Source organism: Aethalodelphis obliquidens, unplaced genomic scaffold (genome assembly GCF_003676395.1).
Source record: "Aethalodelphis obliquidens isolate GAN/ISIS:26980383/991018 unplaced genomic scaffold, ASM367639v1 scaffold10, whole genome shotgun sequence".
NCBI classification, from domain to species: domain Eukaryota; kingdom Metazoa; phylum Chordata; class Mammalia; order Artiodactyla; family Delphinidae; genus Aethalodelphis; species Aethalodelphis obliquidens.
Genome location: NW_020837954.1, coordinates 28,685,964 through 28,712,855, shown reverse-complemented (window position 1 = coordinate 28,712,855; position 26,892 = coordinate 28,685,964). Strand labels below are relative to the sequence as shown.

At 41.6% G+C, this 26,892-nt stretch overlaps 1 protein-coding gene across 2 annotated transcripts in view; it reads right to left on the bottom strand.

The window, feature by feature from the left end:
* Positions 1 to 17,956, bottom strand: part of CGRRF1 (cell growth regulator with ring finger domain 1) — a 29,704-nt gene extending 11,748 nt beyond the window's left edge. Inside the window, exons 1-2 of one of the 2 annotated variants that reach the window (XM_027111285.1) lie at positions 17,725 to 17,956; positions 5,876 to 6,015 (exon numbers count right to left, since the gene is read on the bottom strand). In XM_027111285.1, the coding sequence (XP_026967086.1) occupies positions 5,876 to 6,015; positions 17,725 to 17,828 (244 nt within the window). In that variant the 5' untranslated portion in view covers positions 17,829 to 17,956. Of the gene's footprint in view, positions 1 to 5,875; positions 6,016 to 17,464 lie in introns of both variants that reach the window. The other variant, XM_027111286.1, reaches the window with a different exon arrangement.
* Positions 17,957 to 26,892: the final 8,936 nt, after the last annotated feature.

Below are 26,892 nucleotides of genomic sequence, written 5' to 3'. Positions count from 1 at the left end.
ACTCACCACTGGATATTATTCATACTTTAACATAATATGTCTCTGAAATTAATAAGTTAACAAAAAGAACTACAGAATCTATACAATTCTACTCCCTACAATCTTTCATAAACTCTTCCATTAACAGACTGACAAGAGAATGTCTCCCTTTAGTTCTTCCCACTTCTTTGCAAATAGAATTCCCATTCTTACATTTTCTTAATCTTCTATAATTCAGTGTGGACACAACGGCATCTTAGATCTGTTGATCTAACAGATCAATAACAGATCATTAACAATACTGGGACACAGCCATAAACCAGAAAATTCAGAAGCCAAATTAGGTGAGGCAGCATGGATGTGACCTCTCTCAACCTGCCCTTACGTGCCTAGCTGTAACAGCCAAGTAAAGCACAGCACAAGAGATAGCCTTGCAAAAAACTGGAAAAAAAAAAGGACTACAGTCAAATGAGTTGAGCCGTTAAAAAAGGAGAAACCCTAGGGCAGAAAAGCCACAAACCTTGAAGAAGCAGCCCTGAGAAAGAAGAACTATATACAAGGAGATCATGCATGAGGATAATAAAACCGGAGGGAGTACTGGGAGCTGAAAATTTTAGGTTGTAGGGAAGAGAGGTTCACAAATTCCTCCAAAAATGCTATGTGTGTCATCTTGCACAAGGGAGCTGTTTACAAAAGGACAGCAGAATTCCTGAACCACCACGGTTCTGCACATTTTAATCAGGAATGTTTTCTAAACAAGTTAGTTTTCTCTGTCCTATCTTGAAATTTGTTCTTCCTAAGTGCAAAATGTCAGAATGAACCCCTTATCTACCACTGGGGGAAAAAAAGGTCCTTAGTTCCCTTTAAGTCACTTCAACTCAACTAATATACCCTGAGTACTTACTTTTTTTAAAAAATAAATTTATTTATTTTATTTATTTATTTGGCTGTGTGGGGTATTTGTTGCTGTGCACAGGCTTTCTCTAGTTGCAGTGAGCGGGGGCTAGTCTTCATTGCGGTGCGCAGGCTTCTCACTGTGGTGGCTTCTCTTGTTGCAGAGCATGGGCTCTAGGCATGCGGGCTTCAGTAGTTGTGGCACATGGGCTCAGTAGTTGTGGCTCGCGGGCTCTAGAGCACAGGCTCAGTAGTTGTGGCGCACAGGCTTAGGTGCTCCGCGCCATGTTAGATCTTCCCAGATCAGGGCTCGAACCCGTGTCCCCTGCATTGGCAGGTTCTTTTCTTTTTCTTTTTGTTGTTTTGTTTTTGTTTTTCAGCAGTTTTATTATGATGTGCTTATAATGATTTTCTTTGTATTTATTCTACTTGGGGTTTGTAGTGTTTCTTGAGTCTGTGGCATCAGATCCTTTATCTGTTTTAGAAAATTCTTGGTTATTGTATTACTTTTACAACATTCTCTCTCAGCTTTCCTTCTGTAATTAATGGTGTGTGTGTGTGTGTGTGTGTGTGTGTGTGTGTGTATAATGCTCTTTTTTATCATTATTCCTGAAGTACAGTTCTTCAGAAATCCCTAACAAAAATCATCTGATACTTGTCAAATTCTCTATTCTTTGGAAGAATGGGACTCAGTATTTTGGTTCCACCTGTCCTAAGAAATTTCAAAAGCTCTGTTCAACTTCACAGCCTCTCAGCTACTGTTTTCTGCTCAGTTTCTCAGTCTCTTAATTACTCAATTATAAACAAAGAAAAACACCAAGCATCAGGCTAATGGCAGGTGGACTCTTAACCACTGAGCCAACAGGGAAGTCCCTGAGTACTTACTTTTAATGTCATTAAAGCTTCTACCCTGGGGACATGGAAGCATCATAAACCCACATATATTAAATAACAACAAAGCAATCCCAACAACCCACGCCTAGTAAACAGAGCTAAACAACTAAGATTAAAACTGATTCTCTGCTTTATTTTCAAGTAAATCAGGTCTCCAGATGTTCACCCTTCCTCCTCTATGTGCCAGGCATCTTAGGCAGTGAAAATAAAGACTTGCATTTTTAAACTACCTATCTACACATCAAATGAAATAACCTCTTACAATCTCACAATTATTGCTCAGAATATTATTTCAATGTTCTGGTTAGACACCTTCAATAACATCCGCCATTCCACAGTTTAAACAAATGAATTTTATTCTACTGAGTATAATTCCCAGCAAAACGTTCTTCTTATTTCCCCACAGAACATAGATAAAGAATGACATGCATTGCAAAACTACAATGAGGTACCACCTCACACCAGTCAGAATGGGCATCATTAAAAAGTCCACAAATAACAAATGCTAGAGAGGGTGTGGAGAAAAGGGAACCCTCTTACACTGTTGGTGGGAATGTAAGTTGCTGCAAGCACCATGGAAAACAGTATGGAGGCTCCTCAGAAAACTAAAAACAGAACTACCATATGATCCAGCAATCCCACTCCTGGGCATATATCCAGACAAACCTATAATTCAAAAAGATACATGTACCCTTATGTTCACAGCAGCACTATTCACAATAGCTAAGACAGGGAAACAACCTAAATGTCCATCAACAGATGAATGGATAACGAGGATGTATAGATATAGGATGGAATACTACTCAGCCATAAAAAAGAATGAAATAATGCCATTTGCAGCAACATGGATGGACCTAGAGATTATGATACTAAGTAAAGTAAGTCAGAAAGAGAAAGACAAATACCATATGATATCACTTATATGTGGAATCTAAAATACGACACAAATGAACCTATCAATGAAACAGAAACAGAATCACGGACATAGAGAACAGACTGGTGATTGCCAAGCGGGAGGGGGTTGGGGGAGGGATGGAGTGGGAGGTTGCAGTTAGCAGATATACGCTTTTATACATAGAATGGATAAACCTACTGTGCACAGAGAACTATATTCAATATCCTATGATAAACCATAATGGAAAAAAATATTTTAAAAAATGTTTATATATGTATAACTGAATCACCTTGCTGTACAGCAGTAATTAATACAACATGGTAAATCAACTATACTTCAATTAAAAAAAGAGGGACTTCCATGGTGGCGTAGTGGTTAAGAATCCGCCTGCCAATGCAGGGGATACGGGTTCAATCCCTGGTCTGGGAAGATCCCACATGCCGTGGAGCAACTAAGCCACAAGCCACAACTACTGAGCCTGTGTGCTGCAACTACTGAAGCCCTCACACTTAGAGTCCGTGCTCCGCAACAAGAGAAGCCACCACAACGAGAAGCCCGCGCACCACAACAAAGAGTAGCCCCCACTCGCCGCAACGAGAGAAAGCCCGTGTGCAGCAACGAAGACCCAACACAGCCAAAAATAAATCAATAAAATAAACAAATTTTTAAAAAAAGAATGACATGCATTAGTATTTGAAAAATTAAAATACTTCAGTAAGCATGCTACAAGTCTGCACACTTAAAATTTTTTTCACGTACTTCACTAATGCTACTGCTAGCATCTAGTGTGTTGGACATAGCAGAGAAGTCTTCTACTTACTGGGTATCTTTTCATTTGCTTCTAACATTTACAGGGTGGGCTCTATTTGAGACTTTTTCTGCATGAAAGACAGACTGATGGATTTCCTCACACATTCTAGCTCACAAGTGTCCTGTATTTGTTTGCTCATGATGTAACAATTCTTCTTTTTCAGTGTTTCCAGGTTTGTGGAACTGTGCTGCAGGAAGGACAGCTTTGTGCTGGTGGATTTTTTTTATTGGCAGTCCTGCTCAAAAGCCAGATGTGACATTATAGCAGGTCTAAGTACATGTCCATAGAGGTTAGCGATCAGGAAACCACCACAGTTCTGCACATCTTAATCAGGCATGTTTTCTAAACAAGTTAGTTTTCTCTGTCCTATCTTGAAATTTGTTATTCCTAAGTGCAAAATGTCAGAATGAACTGCTTATCCACCATGAGGGGGAAAAGAGGTCCTTAGTTTCCTTTAAGTCACAGGGTAATCATACAATATTTATAGGTAAGGAATAGGAAAAAGAAATTTTGTACTTTTTCAACGTAAATCAAGATTTACTTAAGGTTGGACTTCCCTTGTGGCACAGTGGTTAAGAATCCGCCTGCCAATGCAGGGGACACGGGTTCAAGCCCTGGTCTGGGAAGATCCCGTATGCCGTGGAGCAACTAAGCCCATGTACCACAACTACTGAGCCTGCACCCTACAGCACGTGAGCCACAACTACTGAGTCCGCGTGTCACAACTCTGAAGCCTGCACGCCTAGAGCCCGTGCTCTGCAGCAAGAGAAGCCACAGCAATGAGAAGCCCGCGCACCACAACGAAGAGTAGCCCCCGCTCACTGCAACTAGAGAAAGGCCCCTCACAGCAATGAAGACCCAACGCAGCCAAAAATAAAAAACAAATAAATGAATTAATTAATTAAAAAAAAAGATTTACTTAAGGTTGATAATCCCTGTTGACTATGTACACTGATGACAACTGATTCTAGAAGTTAGAGGCTGGAAGATGACTAGACAAGAAGGTCACAGGTGCCAAGGGAGAGGATGTCAAGAAGGAAGGCCTGGCCAACTCTGCTAAACACTGCAGAGAGAGCACTAACTCAGGCCAGAAATGCGTCCCCTGGATTTTACGACCTGGGGGGGACCAGAGGTGAGGGCTGAAGCAGTAATTAGTACAGGGATACAGCCAAAAATCAGACCGCAATCATCTGAGGCGTAAAAGGGAACGAGCTAAGAGGAGAAGGCAAATGCAAACCACTTTTAAGAAGCTTGGCTGCAAAGGGAGGAAGAGAAAGAGGATAGTGGCTAGAATAAGATGACAAGTTGAAGAAGTTTGGGGTTGTTTGTTTAGAAGGTACCAGAAATGTGAGCAAGTGTGAAAAATGATAGGGTCTTAGCCCAGAAATTCTTGTAGAGCTACAGAACTGTGTGGAGTACTGCCTACTCTATATCTCTACTTAACTGTCACAGAAGCATTTCAAAGTCACAATTTCAAAACTGAATTCATTACCTTTCTTCCAAAACCTGTTGCTCCTCCTGCACTCCTTACCTTGGCGATAGGATCTGTCTATGGAGGACCCACGCAAAGAACTTGAATTTTCCTTGACTATTCTCTCTTACCTGTCCCATCCTATGTTTTATGCATAACAAACGACTTATTGTTTCTCTAATGTATTATTCTGTTTATATCTCATTGCTGTGCTCGTGCTTCTCTCTCTACCTAGAATTTCTCCCAATCCCCAAAGATAAACACCTACTTATCTCAAAACTCTACTCACCAAAAAAAAAAAAGGGGGGGGGTGAGAAAAATAAGACAGAGGGAGACACACACACAGCACACTCCTCTTTACGAAGCTTTTCCTGTATATGCTTCCCCAAACTTAACCCTTTTCCTTCTTTCTTTTACTCCAGTGCTTCCTAGATGATCTTGCAGACAATTTATTTCCCCAAGTACAGAAATAAACAACCACCATTTATTATTACCATTTAATACCAAAATACCATAATTTCAGATGAAAAGATGGCTGTTCTTCAGAAGGGTAGCAACCTTACATTAGCTATACTTATACTACACTGCCTTACTTTTCTCACTGCACTGAAGAACAATGAAAATGGCACAGTGTCCTAACAGACTTCTCTTATTAACACCTGTAATACTTTATTTTTCTCATACAAATGCCTCTATTTACTAGTTGATAAGCTCCTTAGGAGCAAGGTTTGTGTATTATTAGTCTTTGTATCTCTGGTATGTAGCATAGCTCCTGGAACAGAATAGGGGCTCAATAAATGTTTGTTAAGTCTGAGGAAGAGAAAGCAGTAGAGAAAGAAAATTAAAGGGCTAAGCAGTAGAGAAAGAAAATTAAAGGGCTAATTAAAAGGCTATAGAAAGAGAGAAAAATCTTTGGAAAATAGCCACCAACTTGTAATTGAAGCTGAAGATGGACTGGTGATCTCTAAGCCAAAAGGATTCTTGACTTGTCTCATTTGCTTTTTGAAAACTCTTGTGTTGAACTGGGTCTCTTCCGAATTTCTCAGAATTACTGGAACATCCCAACCAAACCTGAAGAAAGGTAAAAATAAAATAAGACATAATTTTAATAAATATTGAAACTTTATATGTAAAGTTTGCTGTGCTTTATTAGTTATTTCTCTTAACATAAGTATCAGAAAAATAGATTCAGTTACTCAAAAGTTTACATTATATTGCAGAATTAATCCAAAACTAAGAGATATTAGAGGCCCCATAGAATTGCAATATATTGTTTGGCTGGCTGAATCAACATACTCTTGAAAACAGAGAGTTCTACTGTTAATTATTGTTGATTACAAAGGAGTGCCATGATTATAGATAAAATGAACCTAACACGGTAGCAAAAAGATAGAATTATTGAATTTTTTAAATGAAATGAAAAGCAAATACATATTTAATGTGCAGACTACTTGATATTATTTATGGGACAAGAGAACTTTTAAACACCAAATATAGCCCTTCATTAATATAACATATTCTCTACTTTTAAATTTCACGTAAAAATGTGATAATGAACAGACTTAGAGGGAAAATGGAAGGGATAAACTCAATTCCTTATAAAAGTAGAAAGCAGCTGAGTTTACCCAGTTTAAACAAAACAACTTAAAATGAAAACACATTAGTTAAACCAGGGGACTTTAGGTTAAGATAGCACAGTTAGATTCATGCTTTAATGCACTCTTTTCTCTCCACACACTTAGCAGTGATAGATGAAAAAAAAATAAAAAGAGAAATCAGAAGGACCGCACTGAAATGAGTAAACAAACAGCAGGTGTGTTTAAACAAAGCAATAGTACTGCTCAGCAATGAGAAGGAGTAAATTATTACCACAACCACATGGCTAAATCTCAAAAACAACATACTGTGCAAAAGAAGCCTTACATAAAAGAGTACATGCTCTATGACTCCACAATAGGAAATTCTAGAGCAAGCAGAACTAATTTATGGTAGAAATAAAATACAGAACAATGGTTCTTCTAGGGGTGCAGGAGTATGGACTGACTGGGAAAGGGCACAAAGAAACTTTCTCTGGTGATGGGAATGCTCTTACCTTGACTGAGGTTTGAGTCGTATAGATGATATGTTGGTAACACTTAAGATTTGTACATTTCACTGTATATAAATCTTACTTCAAAAGAAAAATACAAAGAAAAACAAATATTCAACTCTAGCTAAAAATATGCAATGCTTTAGTACTTAATGGATAAAGAGTATAACTTACTTTGAAGTAATCAAGAAATTAGCATGGATTGATGGGTAGATAGAGGAACAGATGGATGGACAGATATGTAATGAAGACATTATAGTGAAATGTTGATTGTAGAACTTAAGTGATGGGCATATGTGTGTTCACTATGTAATTCTTTTAAGTTTTCTGTATGTTTGAAAATTTTAATAATAAATTGTAATAAAAAAGAGACAGCTGGGTTAAAAGACAAATCTTTACGGATCTGAAAAGGAAAAGAAATACAAAGTAATGAGTAAGGCAGATGCCATGGTTTGATGGGTTCTGAGTCTGGCAGCGGGCCGTGGCAACTAAGCCTTCACACGGTAAGAGGGCTTACAGGTTGTCCACTCAAGACAAGGGCCAGAGCCAGGTTCACAACTTGAATCCAGGAGCTGGGTTAGGCTTATATCAATATGGGACAGAACTCTCATTATAAGACCTACTCCCTGATGAGGGGGTCTAGAAATCTGGTTAAACAAGCAAGGATGAGGACAAAGGAGGGGGGCAGGGGACTTCCACTAAAATTTAGGTTGCAAACTAAAATTTCAAAACACATGAATAAATCTAATGCTAAGAGAAAGCCAATAAAATTAACAAATGAAATAAAATTTCACTCTAAATGATTTTAATTTTATAGAACAGTTGGATAAGCCTGTTCTGTTCCTGCTTTAAAAAGCTGAAAAGCAAGCCTCTAACAGATCAAAGCATTCCAGGTAAGTTAACTGAATCCCAAAACAAAGTTCAGGAATATTTGTATGAATACAAAAACATCCAGCAACCAATAAGGTAAAATTCACAATGTTTAGCATCCAATAAAAAATTAACAGGCATGCAAAGAAGCAGGAAAATATAACCCATAATGAGCAGAGAAATGGTACAGATACTAGAATTAGTAAATAAGGATATCAAAATAATTTTTATAACTATATTCCATATGTCAAGAAAATAAGTAAAGATCAAGCATATAATACAGAGACATGGATGATATAAAAAAGATCCCAATCCATTTCTGAAGATGAAAAATATGTTTTGGGTGAAAAATACACTGGATGGGATTAGTAGCAGGTTAGATATTACAGAACAAAAGATTAGTAAATTTGAAGACATAGCAGCAGAAAGTATCCAATATGAAACACAAAGGAAAAAAAGGCTGCACAAAAGAACAAAACATCAGTGAGCTGAGGGACAAGTTCAAGCAGGCTAACATACATGTGACTGAAGTCTGCAGCGGAGGGGAAGAGAAAATACAGGAAAATTACAATACCACTCAGGAACATAAATGTAAAAATTCTTAACAAAATTTTGGCAAATTAAATCCAACAGTATATAAAAATATGTCGAGACCCAGCAAAGTTTATCTCGGGAATGCAAGGCTGGCTTAACATTACATTAAAAATGTAATGTAATTCACCACATTAACAAACTAAAAAAGAAAAACCATACAATCTTCTCAATACATGCAGAAAAACTGCTTGCTAAAATCCAATGTCTAGTCCTGATAAAAACTGTCGGCAAACCAGGAATGTAAAAAAAGAACTTACTCAACCTGATAAAGAGAGGCAATAAGAAAAAAAAGTACAGCTAACATCATACTTAATCAAAAACTGCTTTCTTCCTAAAGTCAGAAACAAGATACTTAATAGCCATGTATCCTTAAGCAATCACTCAACCTCTATGTAACTGTTTCCCCACCTGTAAATGTCTATAACAGGGCTTGGCACTATGTAAGTGCTTACAGTGATGATGATGATGGAGTGGACTTAGGGGCTGGAAGAGAGAAAACAGAAATCCAGTAACTTCTCCTCTTTGATTCTCAGAATCAATTACCCCACAGCTTTTGTCTCCACTGCTCACCATTGCCCCAGTGCCCTTTAGAGGTCAAGTCAGGCATACGGAGTGGTAGGACACAAGATATAACCTTCCTGTTACAGCCATAACACCTTCCCTTTCTTTCCTTCGTCCCTTGGAGTGAAAAAAAGCAAAGAAAAAAACACCACTCTATGCATACTCCTCATTATATTCCCTGGCCCTTTCCTCATTATTTAATTCTCCCTACCTCTCCCCACCCTTTTCTTTCTTTACCCATACTGCCTTACTCTTTATACCCACAGTACCAGCAGTAAAAACTAGAAGTTAGAGCTCATGGTGTTCATTTCTACTGTAGGTTCAAGTACTGTATTTCAGGTACTTTATAATGTTGTACCTAAAAATTTCAATTAAAGAATCCTTTAAGGCAGGGGTCCCCAACCCCTGGTACCGGTCAGAGGCCTGTTAGGAACTGGGCTGCACAGCAGGAGGTGAGCTGCGGGTGAGCGAAAGAAGCTTCATCTGCCGCTCCCCATCGCTCACATTACCGCCTGAGCCATCACCCCACCCCTCCCCGTCCGTGGAAAAACTGTCTTCCACAAAACCCGTCCCTGGTGCCAAAAAGGTTGGGGACTGCTGCTTTAAGGTACAGAAGCCAGAAACCACAAAAGGCAAGGCTTTGGGGAAATTTCTGGAAGCAGTCCATCGTGAGCATAAAATTCCTTTGTAAAATGCTTTTTATACTCCATAATATATTTGGTTTTAATATAAAAATATTATTTCTCCAAATCCTTACATAAAATCAATATTGTAGGAGGATATAACATATCTGCTCTGTGGCTTTGGATACACCTCAGAGTGAAACAAATAATTTGACATGTGCAGTGCTGCTTCTCTTTAAGCGTGCTTATCCAATACTCCTTGGCCCAGCATCACATCAACAGTTGGCAAAGCACATCTATTATTAAAAGAAATTCCTCTCTCGATTTTTATTTTTTTTGTGGTATGCGGGCCTCTCACTGTTGTGGCCTCTCCCGTTGCAGATCACAGGCTCCGGACGTGCAGGCTCAGCAGTCACGGCTCACGAGCCCAGCCACTCCACAGCATGTGGGATCTTCCTGGACCGGGGCACGAACCTGTGTCCCCTACATCGGCAGGCGGACTCTCAACCACTGCGCCACCAGGGAAGCCCTCTCTCGATTTTTAATTTCTCTGCCTCATGCTTAATCTTGGGTCTACATTTTCTAATATCCTAAGGTCCTTGATTTAACATCTTTTAAAGTTGTTATGAATCTTGCTCAATCTTTGGCCTTTTAATATTATATAACCTTTTTACTGTGAAGGATAACATACATATAAAAAGGTACACAAAGTACTTTTCTGAATAACAAAATAATTGTTATTCAGGTTAAGAACCAAAATAATATCCTCAGAAAGTCTCCTTGTGTCACCTCCCACATACTACCCCTTCCTTCTCTATCCTGATTTCAATTACTATAATTTAGTTTACCTGCTTTTGAACTTTCATATAAGTGGAAGCATGCTGTGTATACTTTTATTTCCTATTTTATCACATTATGTTGAAGATTCATTCTTGTATCTATACTTAGAGCATTTTTGTGGCTGTATAGTATTCTATTGTACAAACATGCCATAATGTGCTTACTCATTCTACTCTTAATGGACATTTAAGTTGTCCTCACATCTTGGCCATTATGAATAATGTTTATATGAACATTTTGTTCATATGCATTTCTGTTAGGAATGGAAATTCTCGGCCATAATGAATAATGTTTATATGAACATTTTCATAAGAGGCTCTCAATGCACATACATGTACATGCACTTCCGTTAGGAATGGAATTTCTCGGCCATAAGGTCTGTGCTTCTTCAACTTTGGAGGATAATCTTAACAACTGCTCTATGTGGTAGTATCAATTTACACTCCACCAGCAATGAATGAGGGTTCCCCTTGCTCCATATCCTTGTCAAAACATTATTAGATATCCTGGTAGGTGTGTGGTGGCACTGCATTATGGTTCTAATTTTTACTTTCCTGAATATTAATGAGGTTGAGCACTTTTTATGTTTATTGCTACTTGGATATCCTCTTTTGTGAAAGCCCTTTGAAATCCCTTCCCTGTTTTTCTACTGGTCTATTTTTCTTATTTATAGAAAATTCTTTATATGTTCTGAATACAAGCCCTTTATTGGATATATGTTCAGCTCTTCTACACTTTGCCTTTTCACGTACATAATAGTATGTTTTTGGTTTTTTGTTTGTTTTTTTACATAAATGGAGAATGCTTTTTTTGTGTGATTTATTTTTGGCTGTGTTGGGTCTTCGCTGCAGTGCGCGGGCTTCTCGTTGCAGTGGCTTCTCTTTGCTTCAGAGCATGGGCTCTAGGCACACGGGCTTCAGTAGTTGTGGCACGAGGGCTCAGTAGTTGTGGCTTGCAGGCTCTAGAGCATAGGCTCAGTAGTTGTGGCACACGGGCTTAGTTGCTCCGAGACATGTGGGATCTTCCCGGACCAGGGCTCAAACCCGTGTCCCCCGCATTGGCAGGCAGATTCTTAAGCACTGCGCCACCAGGGAAGTCCCATAATGGTATCTCTTGATGAACAGGGTTCTTAATTTTAACACAAAAGTTATTAACCTTTTCCTTTAAGGTTAATGTTTTTGCTCTTTGGCTTTTCATTACTGCCTTATGTGAATTATGGCCTAACACTGCTACACTTCTGAAACCATCTCAGACATTTTTGTATTCTTGTCCTCTTAGAGGAGTCAGCCAAGCATGGCTAGTGCAGCCAGCACTCAGTCAAGGCTCTGGGTCCTTATTTGACTTTGCCAGCCTTGCTCCCTTGATATCCTCATGCTTTGAAGGGAAAACAGGGGGTGAGGGGGATAGAGTTCACTGTGTAGCAGAGTGACATCACAGCCTGACAACACCTCTTGTCCTAAACATCACACTTAATGTAGTCTAAGATCATGTCAGCTGACACACTGATGACTCACGTTGAGCTTTCAGCCTAGAATAACCCTAAACCTTTTCACATAGCTGACCCATTGTGAACTTGCTCTTTTACACAAAAATCCACAACTTTCACAGTTTAAACGTATTTGATGTGGACCAATATTTCTATCTTTAATGTATTACTCAAAAGCCAATATGCAGAAATGATTTGGAATAAGGTTAAATGCTAGAGACTGTCTAAAGAGCAATCCATAATTGGTGCTGCCAAATGGTTCTATAAAATGTTAGTAAGTAGACTCTGTGATGTGTTTCTGGCCACCATCCTACATCTGGCCTTTTTCACATTTTTAGTCAAAAGCGTGAATAAAGACACTGATGCCCTGTGTATCAGATCATGGCTGATATGACATTAGAAGAAACAGTAAAATAGAAAACTGAGCAATTTTCTTTTCAATCAAATTCCATTTTTATCTTTTTCCACTCAAAGTCATTTTGGCAACTGTTAGCAATAGAATACCAACTAAATAAACGTTTCTTAACATTCATTACTTTCTCTTTTATATAAACTCAGCCTCCCACCCCTTTCTTTTCCATTAAGAGAATTTTCCATTCTCTTTACTGTTAAAATTTCATACTTAATCCTCCTGGAATTTTCTATAATTCTGTTTTTTTCCCATTTCTAAAGTGTTTGTTGCACTTGTTCATACTGCTTAAACTTCCAGCACAGCAGTAACCTGGGGACTTCCAATTCTGTCCAGACTTTTTCATATTGCCTGTACACTGTCTTACCCTGCACACACTTCCTAAGCTTCCACCCAGCAGCTCAATCAGAAGAACTGACCTCCTTTCCTTGTTGGAGTCTCACCGAGTCCCTCCTGAAAAAAATTTACTTTGAGGCTAAAGTGTCAAGCTCAGCAGTAAACAACTTTTATCACCCCTTCAGCCTTGAGTTCTAAAGTCAATTAGAAAACACACAGGCAGCTGTTAATCTGGGCGGGGGCGGCGATGAGGGGTAAGCTTCTCTCCTGTGCAGTCTCCCAAAGTTGGCCTCACTTGGCTAGTTGGATACTGAGATTGGATCAGGATATAAAAAACATTCTTGGGGGAATCCTTGGTAGAGGAGGAGGGTTGTTTCTGGGCAAACTGATGTGCTAACAGACTTCGAGTAAATTACTCAATCTCTAAAATTCTGTGCCTTTAATTGTAAAAAAGAAGGGTTAGAATAAGTTATCTTAAGGCCCTATTAAGGTTTGAAATGCCATTTCTAAGAGCTTTGTGTTTTCTTCTAGATTGTTCCAAGAAACTTCTTGCCAATAGAAGGGTCATATATTTTGTACCCTAAGCAAATACAAGATAACGCTATATTCTTTCCCTAAGAAGGAATCTGTACCTCATCACACATACACAACCTACTGCATTCGACAAGTAAGATGAGAAACAGTCAAGGTCAGTTTATCAGGAAGGGTTGGCAGGAGACAGCTATTTCGACACAAAGATTTTAATATACAGAACTATTAAAGTACTGGAGGACTGAAAAGCCAACAAGGGGACACTGAGGTACCCTAGCAAGAAGCAGTTATCCCTCCGAAGGCTAAGGAAACAAAAGGAAGAGTGGGGATTATTACAGTTTAGAAGCTGGGAGAAGGAATCCCCCAGAGCTGGACCCAGACTTTTCCAGTAGGAGTGCTGGCCAGCTGGTGATCATATTTCTGAAGGAGTGCAATAAGGCTGTTTCTAGATATGAGGAAAAACTGTAAACTAAAATAAACTGCTGCTACTCAGGCCTACTGTCACTGCCAGGGTGATGCCAGGGCTGCAGGAATGTAGACCAGGAAAAGGAAGCAAATGGTTAACAGGAAGTCCAACCTTATTAAATATAAAGCACCTCTGAGTCCAAGTTTCAGTCAACCAAGTATGAGTTAACACTTTAGAGTTAGAAATTTTTTTAGAATACACCCAGATAAATAAATGTAATCTGCTCTATTGTTACCTTCTATCCTCCTTGGCCTAACCTACTTACACTCCATTCTCACACACACTACCCAAATTCGCAATGATATAAATTAGCAAACTTTTGTAGTTCTTTTAGAGGCTAGGCTATTTCTGACTAGGTCAGATTTTTGTCCCTGTCCTGAGGAACATGAAGAGATCTGGGCCTCATGGCAAAAGGTAATAGAGGTACGTCTTGAGTATAAACACCCTTTGCAAAGCAACTGCCCTGGGAGAGGTTATTACAAGATCTTCAAGCAAGAGAAGCCTAGTTTTCTCAGACACGGAAAGCAGCCTGCTTCCACCAAGAAGGAAAGCTCAGAATGACTGGGGTTTCAAGATTCTCAGCTCTGTCCATTTAGATGTTGCCATTCCTAGTTTCAGGGAACTACTCTTTTCTAGTCAGTGTCCTAAATGAGACATTGACAAGGCTACGTAATTCTAATACCAGCACAAATAAATCTGTGTTCAATTTTTAGCTTTGTGGCATGAAGTAAAGTGCTATAAAACCATAAAAACTCTTGATTCTCTAAGACTTGATCTGAGAGTTTAAAGACATGAGCTTGTCATTTCCTTTCTGTTAAGTGTTAAGGCGCTTGGTCCCCCAAGGCACTTACTTCAGAAATCGTTTAATCACAATCACACAAAAGTAGTAAGTTGATTAATTATGAGGCCAACACATGCCATGGATTACTAGAATCTTATTTCCCATTGGTAAGGAGCTAAAGAAATGACCAAACCCAAATCACATCTTTGAAGGTCCCCCCCCACCCGCCAGGATCCCATTCTGAGTAACGATTTCTTATATATCAGTCCAGTCAAGAGACCAAAACCACACCAGTATTTTAACAGATAATTTAATGTAAAAAAATTGCTAAGCAGATGTTGAAGAACTGAAAAGGCAAAAAGGGTACACTAAGCATCAAAGAAGTAGTAACAGTGGGAAGCACCTATCACACCTAGGACAAGGAATAGAGCAAAGAGGATTACTACAGCTTAGAAATTTGGAGGAAAGACCCCCATGCACGTGGGACTCGGATCTGAGGAAGGGATATTGAAATCTTTAAGGGGGTTCAATAAGGCTGGTTCTAAGAGAGTGGAAAACTATAAACTGCGACCAACTGTTAATGCCAGGGTGAGGCACCATCACTATGGTGAGACAGAGGAAGACAAGAATCAAACAGAAAGCAGCAAGTCGTTTTGCCCTCCTCTAGCCTTCCACTCCCCTTCCCCTATAGGCAGGGCCTCATTGAGGCAGCGAGCTAGTAAAGAAGAAACGTGGTTTAGAGGTTCTGCCCCAGATTCATAGAGCAGAGTATATAAGGGTGGTATGAAGCCTAGAGATGACACTTTAATAATCTGCAGTCCAGAGGAAGCAGAGAGTAGCTGCAGAGTTAGGTTCACTGATTATTTGAAACCATTAAAGGATGTATATGGCATTTTGGTCTCCTTTCTGCACAGTGCCTGGTAAATAGCAAGAGCTTAATAAATGTAGCTAGTAGCGCTCACAGAAACCATCACACAGTTAAATAGAGATACCATACTTCCAGTTGCATGATTCTCTGCTATTGCCACTGGGATTCCAACAACCAGGTGCTCCTGTCTTTCTCCATTCCCACACAGTGCAAGTGGACAGCGGAAAAGTGGAAAGAAACGCAGAGCAGTACCGAGGTAAGAACCATGACAGAGAAAACAGATGACCAATTGAAATTATATTTGGGGAGGTTAAAAAAAATGACAAGCATAGTGAAAAAGCATAGTGGATTAATGGGTTTACCTTCTGCCTAGAGAACTATCAGATAGTTGATCTGATGAGATCTAGATGGTTTTCATTGTTTCTACTCAATGAATCTGTAGCCGTGGCTTAGGGCAGCAAATAAATACTAGTAAAAAGGTTATCTAGATGGGCAAAGCTAACCCAGATGGAGAGAATGGGTGGGTTAGGCTCAAGATAACTGGTTAGGCCCAAATCAGGATGGAAGTGAGTGGCACTTACATGGTCTTGTGTCCTCAGCAGTGCTTAGTTCAGACTTTTGAAAGTTCTACAATTACCTGGGTTTCCACCCCTTGTAAAAGTCATACTTAAATGGAGTGTTTAGATAATCATTAAGTTTTCAAACCAAGCCAGATTTGGCAGAGCCAGGATTTGACCTTAAGTCTGTCTGACCCCAAAGTCTGTCTCTTAACCACCACAAACATGAGGTTCCTAACTACCCTTCACCCACAGATGCCACCATCATTATCAGTATGGTCTTCACTTATTTTCCTCTTACCAGTACTAAAGATGGACATCTGAGATACCTAATTAGTTGAATTAGGCCGACTGAAAATTAATTTTAAAATAATTAGGCCTATTGAAAATTAAAATTTAAGGATATAATGTAATTATCAACTAGTTACTTATTTCCCTTAATGGAGGAAAATTACACTCTTGAAGACAATAACACTAACATTATAGTCAATAAAAGTCCTGTGTTAAGACAGCTTTTCTCACTTAGGCAACATCTTCCTAACTCCAATTACAAACTTTCTTGAAATGAACAATATCAAGAAAGTCTGATGGGTCAAGAATAACAAATTGTGTAAAACTGGTCTTATTCTTCCCCCACCAACCAACAAGGAATTTTATGATCTACTGCTGATAGGGTGGAAAGCAGTGTGAAAACATTAAAACTTTACTTAGTTCCTAAAGATGGCATATTTTTCAGAAATTGACCAGGGCTTGTGTCCTTTCTTTAACCTAATCACATATATGTGCTCAAAGGGTATTTTAAAACTCATTTTACACAGCCTGCTCTATTCGCTAGCATGTCTTCTCTGACCCTCTGCTCATGTATTCTCTGAAATGCTTTCTATTCTCTACTATACACCTTTAACTCCATTTATTTTTCAAAATACTCATTCTTCAAAATCCAGCTCATGTCTCTCTCCTCAATGGATGAGGCCTGTAAGATGGTTTCAAATAGCTGTATTTTTAAGGCTTGCCTAAACATGATACAATGGCATCTCCTCAAGAGAGAAATTTTAGAATTTCTGAGCTAGAATTGCTCAGGGATGAGCTAACAGTCTACTCTCCTTGTCTCCAATAGGCAAAGTGCCCTTACCCCTTACTGTAACTTATCTCTAAGGTCTCTTCCAGCTCTAAAATTATGTCTTTATGGTTCTATAGATCTAAATACTCCTTCAAAAGGTGTGAAATATGTGTAGAAACCATGAAACTCTCAAACGGTAACAGAGTTCAGTCAGTTATAACTTATACTGTAAGATCTGAGGCCAAGTGCTCAGTTCAGGTCAGAACAACAAGGATCAACTCGGTTTACTGTCCACGTCTGTGGACTGCACCGCGGATGACGGGTTCACTCGGGCACACAGTAGGCCCCAATTCCGGACAAAAGCCTGTTGTACAACCTCTCTATCCTAACACCAAGACCTGGCCCTTACTGGTTGCTTTATCGTCTAGAAACAAAGCTGGGTAAAATACCTCAATCAGGCACCACCCTCAGATGCGCGCAGCGACGGGGACCGGACGATGATGCGGAGCAGTGATGCAGGTGCGGTGTCCAGCTTGTTTTCCTCCCGGAGCCAGTCGGAGCCGTCGGAGTCCTCGGCACCGGCTCTCCGACAGCCCCAGGTGCCCCAATCCAGCAGCCACCCAGCTCCTCTGCCCCCAGTTGCCCGCCGCGACCCCACTCCCTGGCTGTCCGCCCCGTCGTCCCTTGCCCCTGGCCCTGGGGCACTTACCATCCCAACACCAGGCCGGTGGTCACGATGAAGCAGGTAAAGACCACCGCGATGTAGAAAAGCGGCGAGTACTCGTAGAGCGTTACTAGAAATACCGCAGCCATCAGGGTCTCCTAAGCTGAGCCGGACTCCAGCCGCTGAGCCCAGTATAGCCCAGCCGGGCCCTCTCGGCCAGGGTAAAAGCCACTACGGTGCCCCGGAGCGGACAAACTTTGTAGATCCGCACTAGCCTGGAGCTCCGGCAGACTAGTTAGGGGTAACCTCGCGGGCTGCAGGAGCCTGCGTGCCAATCACGAGGCGGCCTACAGGGCTCGCCCCGCCCCTCCCGCTCCCGTCCAGGGTTATTGGCTTCGCAGAGGGGCGGGGCCGCGACTCGCACCGCCCCTGGCTCACGGGCTTGGTGTCCAGCGAGCGACTTGTTTCGTGTTCTGCCACAGCGGTACGCGCTTGTCTGCGGCAAAGTCTGAATAGATGTTGGTGCCAACCCCGCCCAAGACTCAGGTAGTGTTTTCTGATGCCAGAGAGAGGAGGCACAGTCCGAAATCCACGTCACAGAGTCAAAATCCTGAGATCCTGCCTATTAGATCTGAGGCGGTTGTGGGAGGAAGAGGGCGGCTGCATCTACAAAGTAAAATAACCCCACACCTACTCTTGTTTTATGTACAAAACTTACAAATAGGCACTGTACGAAACACCAAAAAGAGTCTCACAAGCAGTTTATAGGAGCCTTGTCAGCCTTTTCAAGTTGGATATAATGCTAGAGGAAAATTAGCATTGGGTGTCAAGATTCTCAGAAATAAATCAACTGTCCTCCCATATCCCTTTCTTTTTTTCCTCCCCTATACCCCTCAAATTAGAATTAGATATTTGAATATTTTTTGCATTAATTTTCACTTTAATAATAATTTTAAATATATATTATGTGTATGTGTATATATGTGCATATATATACATATATACAGTTGACCCTTGAACAAACGCAGGTTTGAACTGCACAAGGTCCATTTATAGGTGGATATTTTTCAATAGTAAATACTATAGTACTACACAGTCTGTGGTTGGTTGAATCCGTGGTTGAGGTATCGCAGATACCAACTAAAGTTATACCCGTTTCTCTCAACACTTCCACTGAGATCTCATGGGTTTGCGTTTGGTCCCAAGGCCACACCTAGCTGCCACGGAGTCAGGGAAACGCAGCATCCCCGCTACAGATCAGGGATTTGTTACCACGGAAGAAAGGGACAGAGGACCTAGAGATAGATAACTAGTAGTCCCTCCACACTCCCAAATCACCAGTAAAATTACTGCTGGAGGAAGATGAGCTAAATTTGTCCTGTGGCTTTACCTATCCTTTGGTGAATGACAACATATTGGGTATTCTCTGGAGTAGTGCTGTGTGAGAAGCTTGGTTCAACAGCATAATTTTTTAAATTAATTAATTAATTTGTTTATTTTTGGCTGCATTGGGTCTTCGTTGCTGCTCACGGGCTTTCTCTAGTTGCGGCGAGCGGGGGCTACTCTTCGTTGCGGTGCGTGGGCTTCTCATTGCGGAGGCTTCTCTTGTCCAACAACGTAATTTTTTTTTTTTTTTTTCTGTACGCGGGCCTCTTACTGTTGTGGCCTCTCCCGTTGCGGAGCACAGGCTCCGGACGCGCAGGCTCAGCGGCCATGGCTCACGGGCCCAGCCGCTCTGCGGCATGTGGGATCTTCCCGGACCGGGGCACGAACCCGTGTCCCCTGCATCAGCAGGAGGACTCTCAACCACTGCGCCACCAGGGAAGCCCTGGACATTTTTTTTATTATTATTAAAAACAACACTGCAGTGATATTCTTAAAGCTAAATCATTTCCTTGGGATAAATTTCCAGAGGTGGAACTTTTGGTTCAAAAAGTATGTATGTCTTAAGCCTTTGAAGAAACACCGTTCTCCAGAAATGTTGTACCAATTTATGTTCCCTCCCTTTTATCCTCGGTTTTGTCATCATTTGATATTGTCACTTAACAAAATCTTGGCTAATGTGAAAGGCAATTTTATTTCAATAAACAATGAAGAATTTTCATAATGGAAACAAAAATGTAAGGAGTTCCAAGTGAAAGTGGTATATTAAACATATGCCTATAAGTTTGCTCTCTCCCAAAACTCCACTAAAACTACATCAAAGGGATTTTAAAAGTAAATCAACAAAAACAAGAACAGGAAATAAAATAACGGCAGCAACATATTGGAAGATGGAAAACAGCTGAACAAGGATAATTCACTAGCCAGGCTATTAAAGCCAAATCCCAAACCAGCAGTGGAGAAATAGACCCAACCTGACTCACACCAAAGAATTCTCAGAAAAAAGAACAGGAACTGACACAAATTTAAGACAAGCCCTTATTTTCCACTTGGATAACTGCTACAACCATTGAAACTTGTAACATTATTTCCAACATAGATTCTTTCTAGTACACTCTACACAGTGCTGGCAACATTTTTTTAACACACATATATATTTTTAAACACGTCTTATTTCACTCCACTGCCAAAACTTCTTGGTTGTCATGCTATATGTCCTTGAGAATGAAGTTCCAATTTCCTTATTTAGCATATCCATCTCTCCATGACCCAGCTCCCACTTACCTCTTACTTATTCATTCAGAAAATGTTTATTGAGGGTCAGATATGTGCCAGACACTGTAGAAAACAGTAGGGATACAATAATAAGCAAAAAGTGACACATCTCTGTTCTCATGGAGTTTATCATCTAATGGAAAAGACAAACATTAACCAAAGAATCTTGAACAAAATATAAAGGCAAAATTATAACTGCTATTAAAAATAGGCACATGGAGCTATGAGAGTAAATAATGGGGAAATGGGGAATATAAGGAAGATCAAGGAAGGCTTCCCTAAAGAACAGATGGTTGACCTGAGAGCTGATGGAAAGAGGTTTACCAGGCAAAGGGACAGGATGGGACAAAAAGCATTTAGGTCAGAAGCTACAGCATGTGCAAAGGCCCTGTGGTGGGAAAATCATAGCATACCTGAGAGAATGAAAGGCCAGCATGGAGAGGGAGGAGGAACATGCTATGAGATGAAAATGGAGACATAGGTAGGGCCCAGATCATACATGAGTCTTGCCATTTTAACTACTCAAATAACCTAAGAGCAATGAGAAGCCTCTGATATGACTGAAGAAGAGAGTTTTATGGACTGAATTGTGTCCCCTCCTCAAAATTCGTATGTTGAGGCCTTAACCCTGCAATGTGACTGTATTTGAAGATAGGGCTTTTAAGTAAGTAATGAAGGTTAAGTGAAGTCATAATGGTGGGATCCTAATCTAATAGGACTGGTGTACTTATTTAAAAAAAAAAAAAGACAAGACACCAGAGATTGCTCTCTGTGTACACGTGTGTACAGAGAAAAGGCCATATGAGAACACAGCAAGAAAGCAGCTGTCTAAAAACCATGGAAGAGAATTCTCTCCCGAAAGACTGCTGGCACCTTGATGTTGGGCTTCTGGCCTCCAGAACTATGAGAAAATTTCTATTGTTTTAGCCACCCAGTCTGTGGTATTCTATTATGGCAGCCCAGGCAAATTAATATAGGGAGTGACATTCTATTTGCATTTTATTTTATTTTATTTATTTAGTTTTTTTGCGGTACGCGGGCCTCTCACTGCTGTGGCCTCTCCCACTGTGGAGCACAGGCTCCAGACACGCAGGATCAGTGGCCATGGCTTACAGACCCAGCTGCTCCGCGGCATGTGGGATCTTCCCGGACCGGGGCATGAACCCGTGTCCCCTGCATTGGCAGGCAGACTATCAACCACTGCGCCAACAGGGAAGCCCCTATTTGCATTTTAAATCAATTACTTTAGCTATTGTGTAGAAAACTTATTGGAAGGAGGCTGGGATGGATATAAGTGAATATGGAGATACCAATTAATAGATTCTTTCAAAAGTCCAGAGAAGAAATATTGGTAACTCTGATTAGGAAAGTGATGAGGACTTGCAGCAAAGTGGATTATTAGTTAGAAGTGATTTCAATTGTGAGTGACTAAATAAATAAATAAAAACAGTATCTTACTTGAGATAGAAGTTTATTTCTCTTTCAGGTGAAAGTCCAGAAGTAGGTAATGCAGGACTGATACAGTGCTTCACAGTGCAAGGGACCCAGGCTTCTATTTTGCTCCACTATGTGTAGCCCCCATTCCTAAGGTCACCTCATGGTCCAAGATACCTGCTGCAGCTCCAGCCACCATGTCCAGATTCCTGCTAGCAAGAGGGAGGAAAAAGAGGAAGAATGAGACACCATTTCAATTTAAGGAAACTCTAAGGATATATGACACATTCTGTTGGCCAAAATTTAACTGGAAGGGAGGCTGGAAAATACAGTCTTTGTTCAGGGTGGCTGTGTGTCCAGCTAAAACTAGAAGGCTCTATTACTTACAGAAGGAGGAAACAGTTTGAAGGAGAGAACTCTTGTCACAGAAGAAGTATACAGGACCTAATGATGCATTGGACATGGGGCATGAGAGTAGCAGGAGTTGAAGTTTCTGGCTTCTTCTACCAGTTGAGTGGATGTGGCTGTCATTCACTGAAATTAGACCCTAAATCTCCAATCTCTCACCACTCATCCCTGTTCCTCTTCTCTCATTCCCTCCAAATACAAATCTTAGACCTATGGAATTACCAGTCTTCTAAAATACATTAGAGATGCAGGTATGTGAGGCCTGAAGCACATATCATTTGGGGGGCCCGTTCTAGGAGGGTGAATACATAATCACAAACAGTATTAACTGTAAGGCCTTGAAAGGGGCCTATGCAAGCAAGTGGCCCCCAAACTTAAACGTCATTCACTTTAGGGTGCTTTAAGCCTCACCTTTACTTTATGTATCACCAAGAAAAAAAATTGTAAGATGCCACGATTGCTAGGTGCATCCTGATTTCAGAGAAGTTAAAGTGTTGGGAGGAAATGAATTTTGAAATCAGTGAAAGAAAATATTTGCAGATTTCAGAATTGGCCATTGTATTAGTCAGGGTTCTCCAGAGAGGGAGGGAGAGAAGGAGAGGGAGAGAGGGATTCCCACAGTCAGTTCAGCCGTCTATAAGCTGGAGGGCCAGCCAAGCTGGTGGAGTAATTCCTGTCCAAGTCTGAAGGCCTGAGAACCAGGGGAGTCAATGGTATAAATCCTAGCGCAAGGGCAGAAGACCACTGTGCCAGCTCAAGCAGGCAATCAGGAAGAAAAAGGGGGCGGGATGGGGGGCGATATCCTTCCTCTGCCTTTTGTTCTCTTCAGGCCCTCAACGGATTGGATGATGCCCACCCACATTGGGGAGGGATATCTACTTTGCCAAGTGCACTGATTCAGTGCTCTTCTCATCCAGAGACACCCTCACAGACACACTCAGAAGTAATGTTTAATCTGAGCAATACGTGGAGAAGTCAACACATCAAATTAGTCATCACAGCTCTGTACATATGCTCTTCCCTTTGCCTGAAAAGCCCTTCTTCTTTCCTCTTCCCTCTCCCGGCGATCTTTTAGCCATTCTTTTTTTTTTTTTTTTTTTTTTTTTTTGCGGTACGTGGGCCTCTCACTCTTGTGGCCTCTCCCATTGTGGAGCACAGGCTCCGGATGCGCAGGCTCAGCGGGCATGGCTCACGGGCCCAGCCTCTCCGCAGCATGTGGGATCCTCCCGGACCGGGGCACGAACCCGTGTCCCCTGCATCGGCAGGCAGACTCTCAACCACTGCGCCACCAGGGAAGCCCCTAACTGCCCCTTTTGAGTAGCTGGTCTCTTTCAGGAAAATTCTTAGTCTCTCCTCCCTCTTCTCTTGCTTCTCCCTAAGATGGTATTCAATTGTACAGAGTATTCGTGTGATCTCATGGTAGGGCTGGGAAAACAAGGCCTCAGTTTGCACACCTTTGAGTCCTCAGTAAGGTGATGCAGGTTTCATCTGGCCTTTTGTGGCAACGGGCTAGCAACCACTCCTGAGATCCAGGGTTCTAGCCCTTTATCTCTGGTTGTAAAGCCCTCAAGCACTAGCTTAGCTGGTTCACCAGACTGTTCACCATTTCCAGTGGTAGTTCCTTAGGGAACTATGAATGTGTAGCTCCTCCAGCTTGTACCCTGCAGGCCACTGAGCACCTCAAGATACCAAACTAGGCCCCCTCTGCCATTGAACACTGTTGCTCCTGAGTCATATTCAAGGAGGCGCAAAGCTAAATGCAAGGCCTCTCCTCCTTTCTCATAGGAAAAGTGGACTGCCCATACCAATCTCCTCCTGCTTTCCTACAACCCCTCCCCACCCCCCATTCTGAAACTTCAGCCGGGGAGCCCTGCCAGAACAGGCTGGCTATGGCTGCCTGTCATACTTCCCCAAGCCCTTTCTTTTTTTTAATTTTATTTATTTTTGGCCGCGTTGGGTCTTCGTTGCTGCGCACAGGCTTTCTCTAGTTGCGGCGAGCGGGGGCTACTCTCCGTTGCAGTGCGCGGGCTTCTCATTGCGGTGGCTTCTCTTGTTGTGGCGCATGGGCTCTAGGCATGTGGGCTTCAGTAGTTGTGGCTCGTGGGATTCAGTAGTTGTGGCACATGGGCTGTAAAGTACAGGCTCAGTAGTTGTGGCGCACGGGCTTAGTTGCTCTGTGGCATGTGGAATCTTCCCGGACCAGGGCTCGAACCCATGTCCCCTGCATTGGCAGGCAGATTCTTAACCACTGCACCACCAGGGAAGCCCCCCCAAGCCCCTTCTTCTTCCCACGCTGCTCCAGATCGGAAGGGAGACTTTCTCTCCTTCCTACCCTCAGCAGGTACTTTCCTTATGTCATAGCCTCAGTTTTCTCTACCATATGGCGTATATCAAATGCCACTTTTAATTTTGCCAGGGTCTGGATTTTCAAATGTTAATGGAGCTTTACAGTTTTATAAAACCTTTCTCCCTTGGTAGTGTCTGGCTTTTTCAAGACTACTGTGTTTCTTCGGATTCAAAAATCCTATCGTAGTAGTCAAAAGCTGCTTGCTTTCTTTTGCATTCCTGACATCATGGTTCTGTTTATCCTTTGAGGCTAATAGATACTTCTGGGTGACCAAGGAGAAGGTCTCATTAGAAATGCTAAAAATATTAACATGTTTTTAAAAATTATTTCTTTTATACATTTTTCTTGGAGCTGCCAATCCCTTCATTCATTTTATATGGACTTTCTATCTCGCACATTATTTCCTGGAAGGTCAAATTTATCTCTGTTTTGGAGACACCAAGAGGAATGATAAGCATCATGACTTTGAGTTTCAAACTTTGAGACAATCCCTGCACAACAGAATTGAATGAATGTGCCATTTCGGTGTGATCTCATAGATGACAGGAACTGTGAAACATCTTATAGTCCTTTGGCAGAACCTAACCTTTTGTAGCCCGTCAAACTTCCAAGTCCCTCTAGTAAAAAAAAAACTTTCATGGTCTTCGATGTTGGGCTTTTGGCATCTGTATGTACTAAGTGTTAGGAGCCCACCTGAAGCCTGCTCCAACTGAGCCGACACTGATGACTAACGTGGTGCTTAGTCTGTGGCCCAAAGCTTAAGGCATTCACCTAGAACAGCCATTCTCAACTGGGGGTGAATCCTCACCTTTGGGCCCTGACACCATTTGACAATGTCTGGCCACATTTTGGTTGAGGGGCTACTAGTGGCTAGTGGGTAGAGGACAGGGTTGCTGCCAAACATTCCCCAATGCCCAGCACAGCCTACCCACCACAGGGAATTATCCAACTCCATATGTCAATATTTCTGAAGCTGAGAAGCCCTTATACAGAAAATTCTTAGTAGTTCTGGGCACTTCTCACCAAATCACTGTTTCCACTTTGGTCCAGGCCATGTATTCCCTGGATTACTACAATAGTTTCCTGGCTGGTTTCCTTGCTTCTCTATTTCCCACAGTTGGTTCTTTTTTTTTTTTTTTTACTTTTTAAAAATTCAATTTTTAATTTAAATACAGAAAAATTCATGATGTCCGGTGTACAGTTCCTATCACCACAACCAGGATACAGAATGGCAGCTCAATTTTCAACATCTTCACTATGCTGTTTGTGTCTGTTCGTCACATGAGCTACTCTGGACTTAATCTGAGTCTCGGCAGTGGTTTATATGGTAGTTAAGCTCTCAAAGTCTTTGCCGTGCTCCTGGGGGTGTGTTCTGCACATGTGGAACTTGGGTATGTGCCCAGTGTCAATCCCAGTCTCTCCTCTTCAGGATTTCCTCTACACCCTCTGACTCCCAGAGACCCCTTTCTCCGTTCTTCTGGCCTGAAAGATGGGGAGCTTCCAGATATTTGCCCTCTACACTGCTGGGTCAGTCTGCATGACTGAGCCTGTCCTTCAGCTAAAGTGACAAAAGAAAAGGGAGGAAAAAAATAACTGGGATACCGCCATCAATTTTTGTATAACAGGGACCTTTTTCCAAATTCCTCTATGCAGAAAAATGGATTTTCTCTCCTGGTTTTAGGTGCTTGAGCCCCTGCCCTGCTGTAACAGTGCCAACTTGATTGGTGTTGCCCTCAGGGCAGGGCTAGGAGAAAAAAAGGGAGTTTCCTTCCACACTCTCCTTTCCCAGGGGCCCCTTTTCGCCATCCCCAGGCTAGAAGGAAGGGTTCCTTTTGGAGGTTTTGCTGTCTCTGCTTCGCTGATTCAGACCACTCTCAAGTCAGGCAGTAAAGGAGGAAAAAGAACTAGAAAACTTACCAGCACAATACCAGTCATTTGTCAAGTTCTATGTTCCTGCTGTGTAAGGCCTAAAATTAAGGTGTAATATTATGTGTTGCCTTGATATCTGGTGAAATCGGGAATGACCTAACTGTGAGTTTCTATCCCCACTCCTCTCCCACGGACAAGGTCCCCTACCCAAACAACCCTCCTTATCAAGGGGACCAGGCACGGTGCCTGCTTATCCCTGAGTACCGGGTTTCAGTTTCCTTCCAGCTCCTGGAATTATTCAAATAAGCCAGTCACATCCTCCCGCAGGACCAGGGGGCACCTCACCCTCTTGATGCTACAAAGCCTGCCTCCCACAGCCTCTAGTTGTTCACTCTGTTCCCCAGGGCATGGCACTTGGTGTTCCCCTCCCCCAGACTGTGAGTATATGTGACTAAAAAACTGCTGTCAATTTCACCTGTCCAGTATTGGGTGTTGTG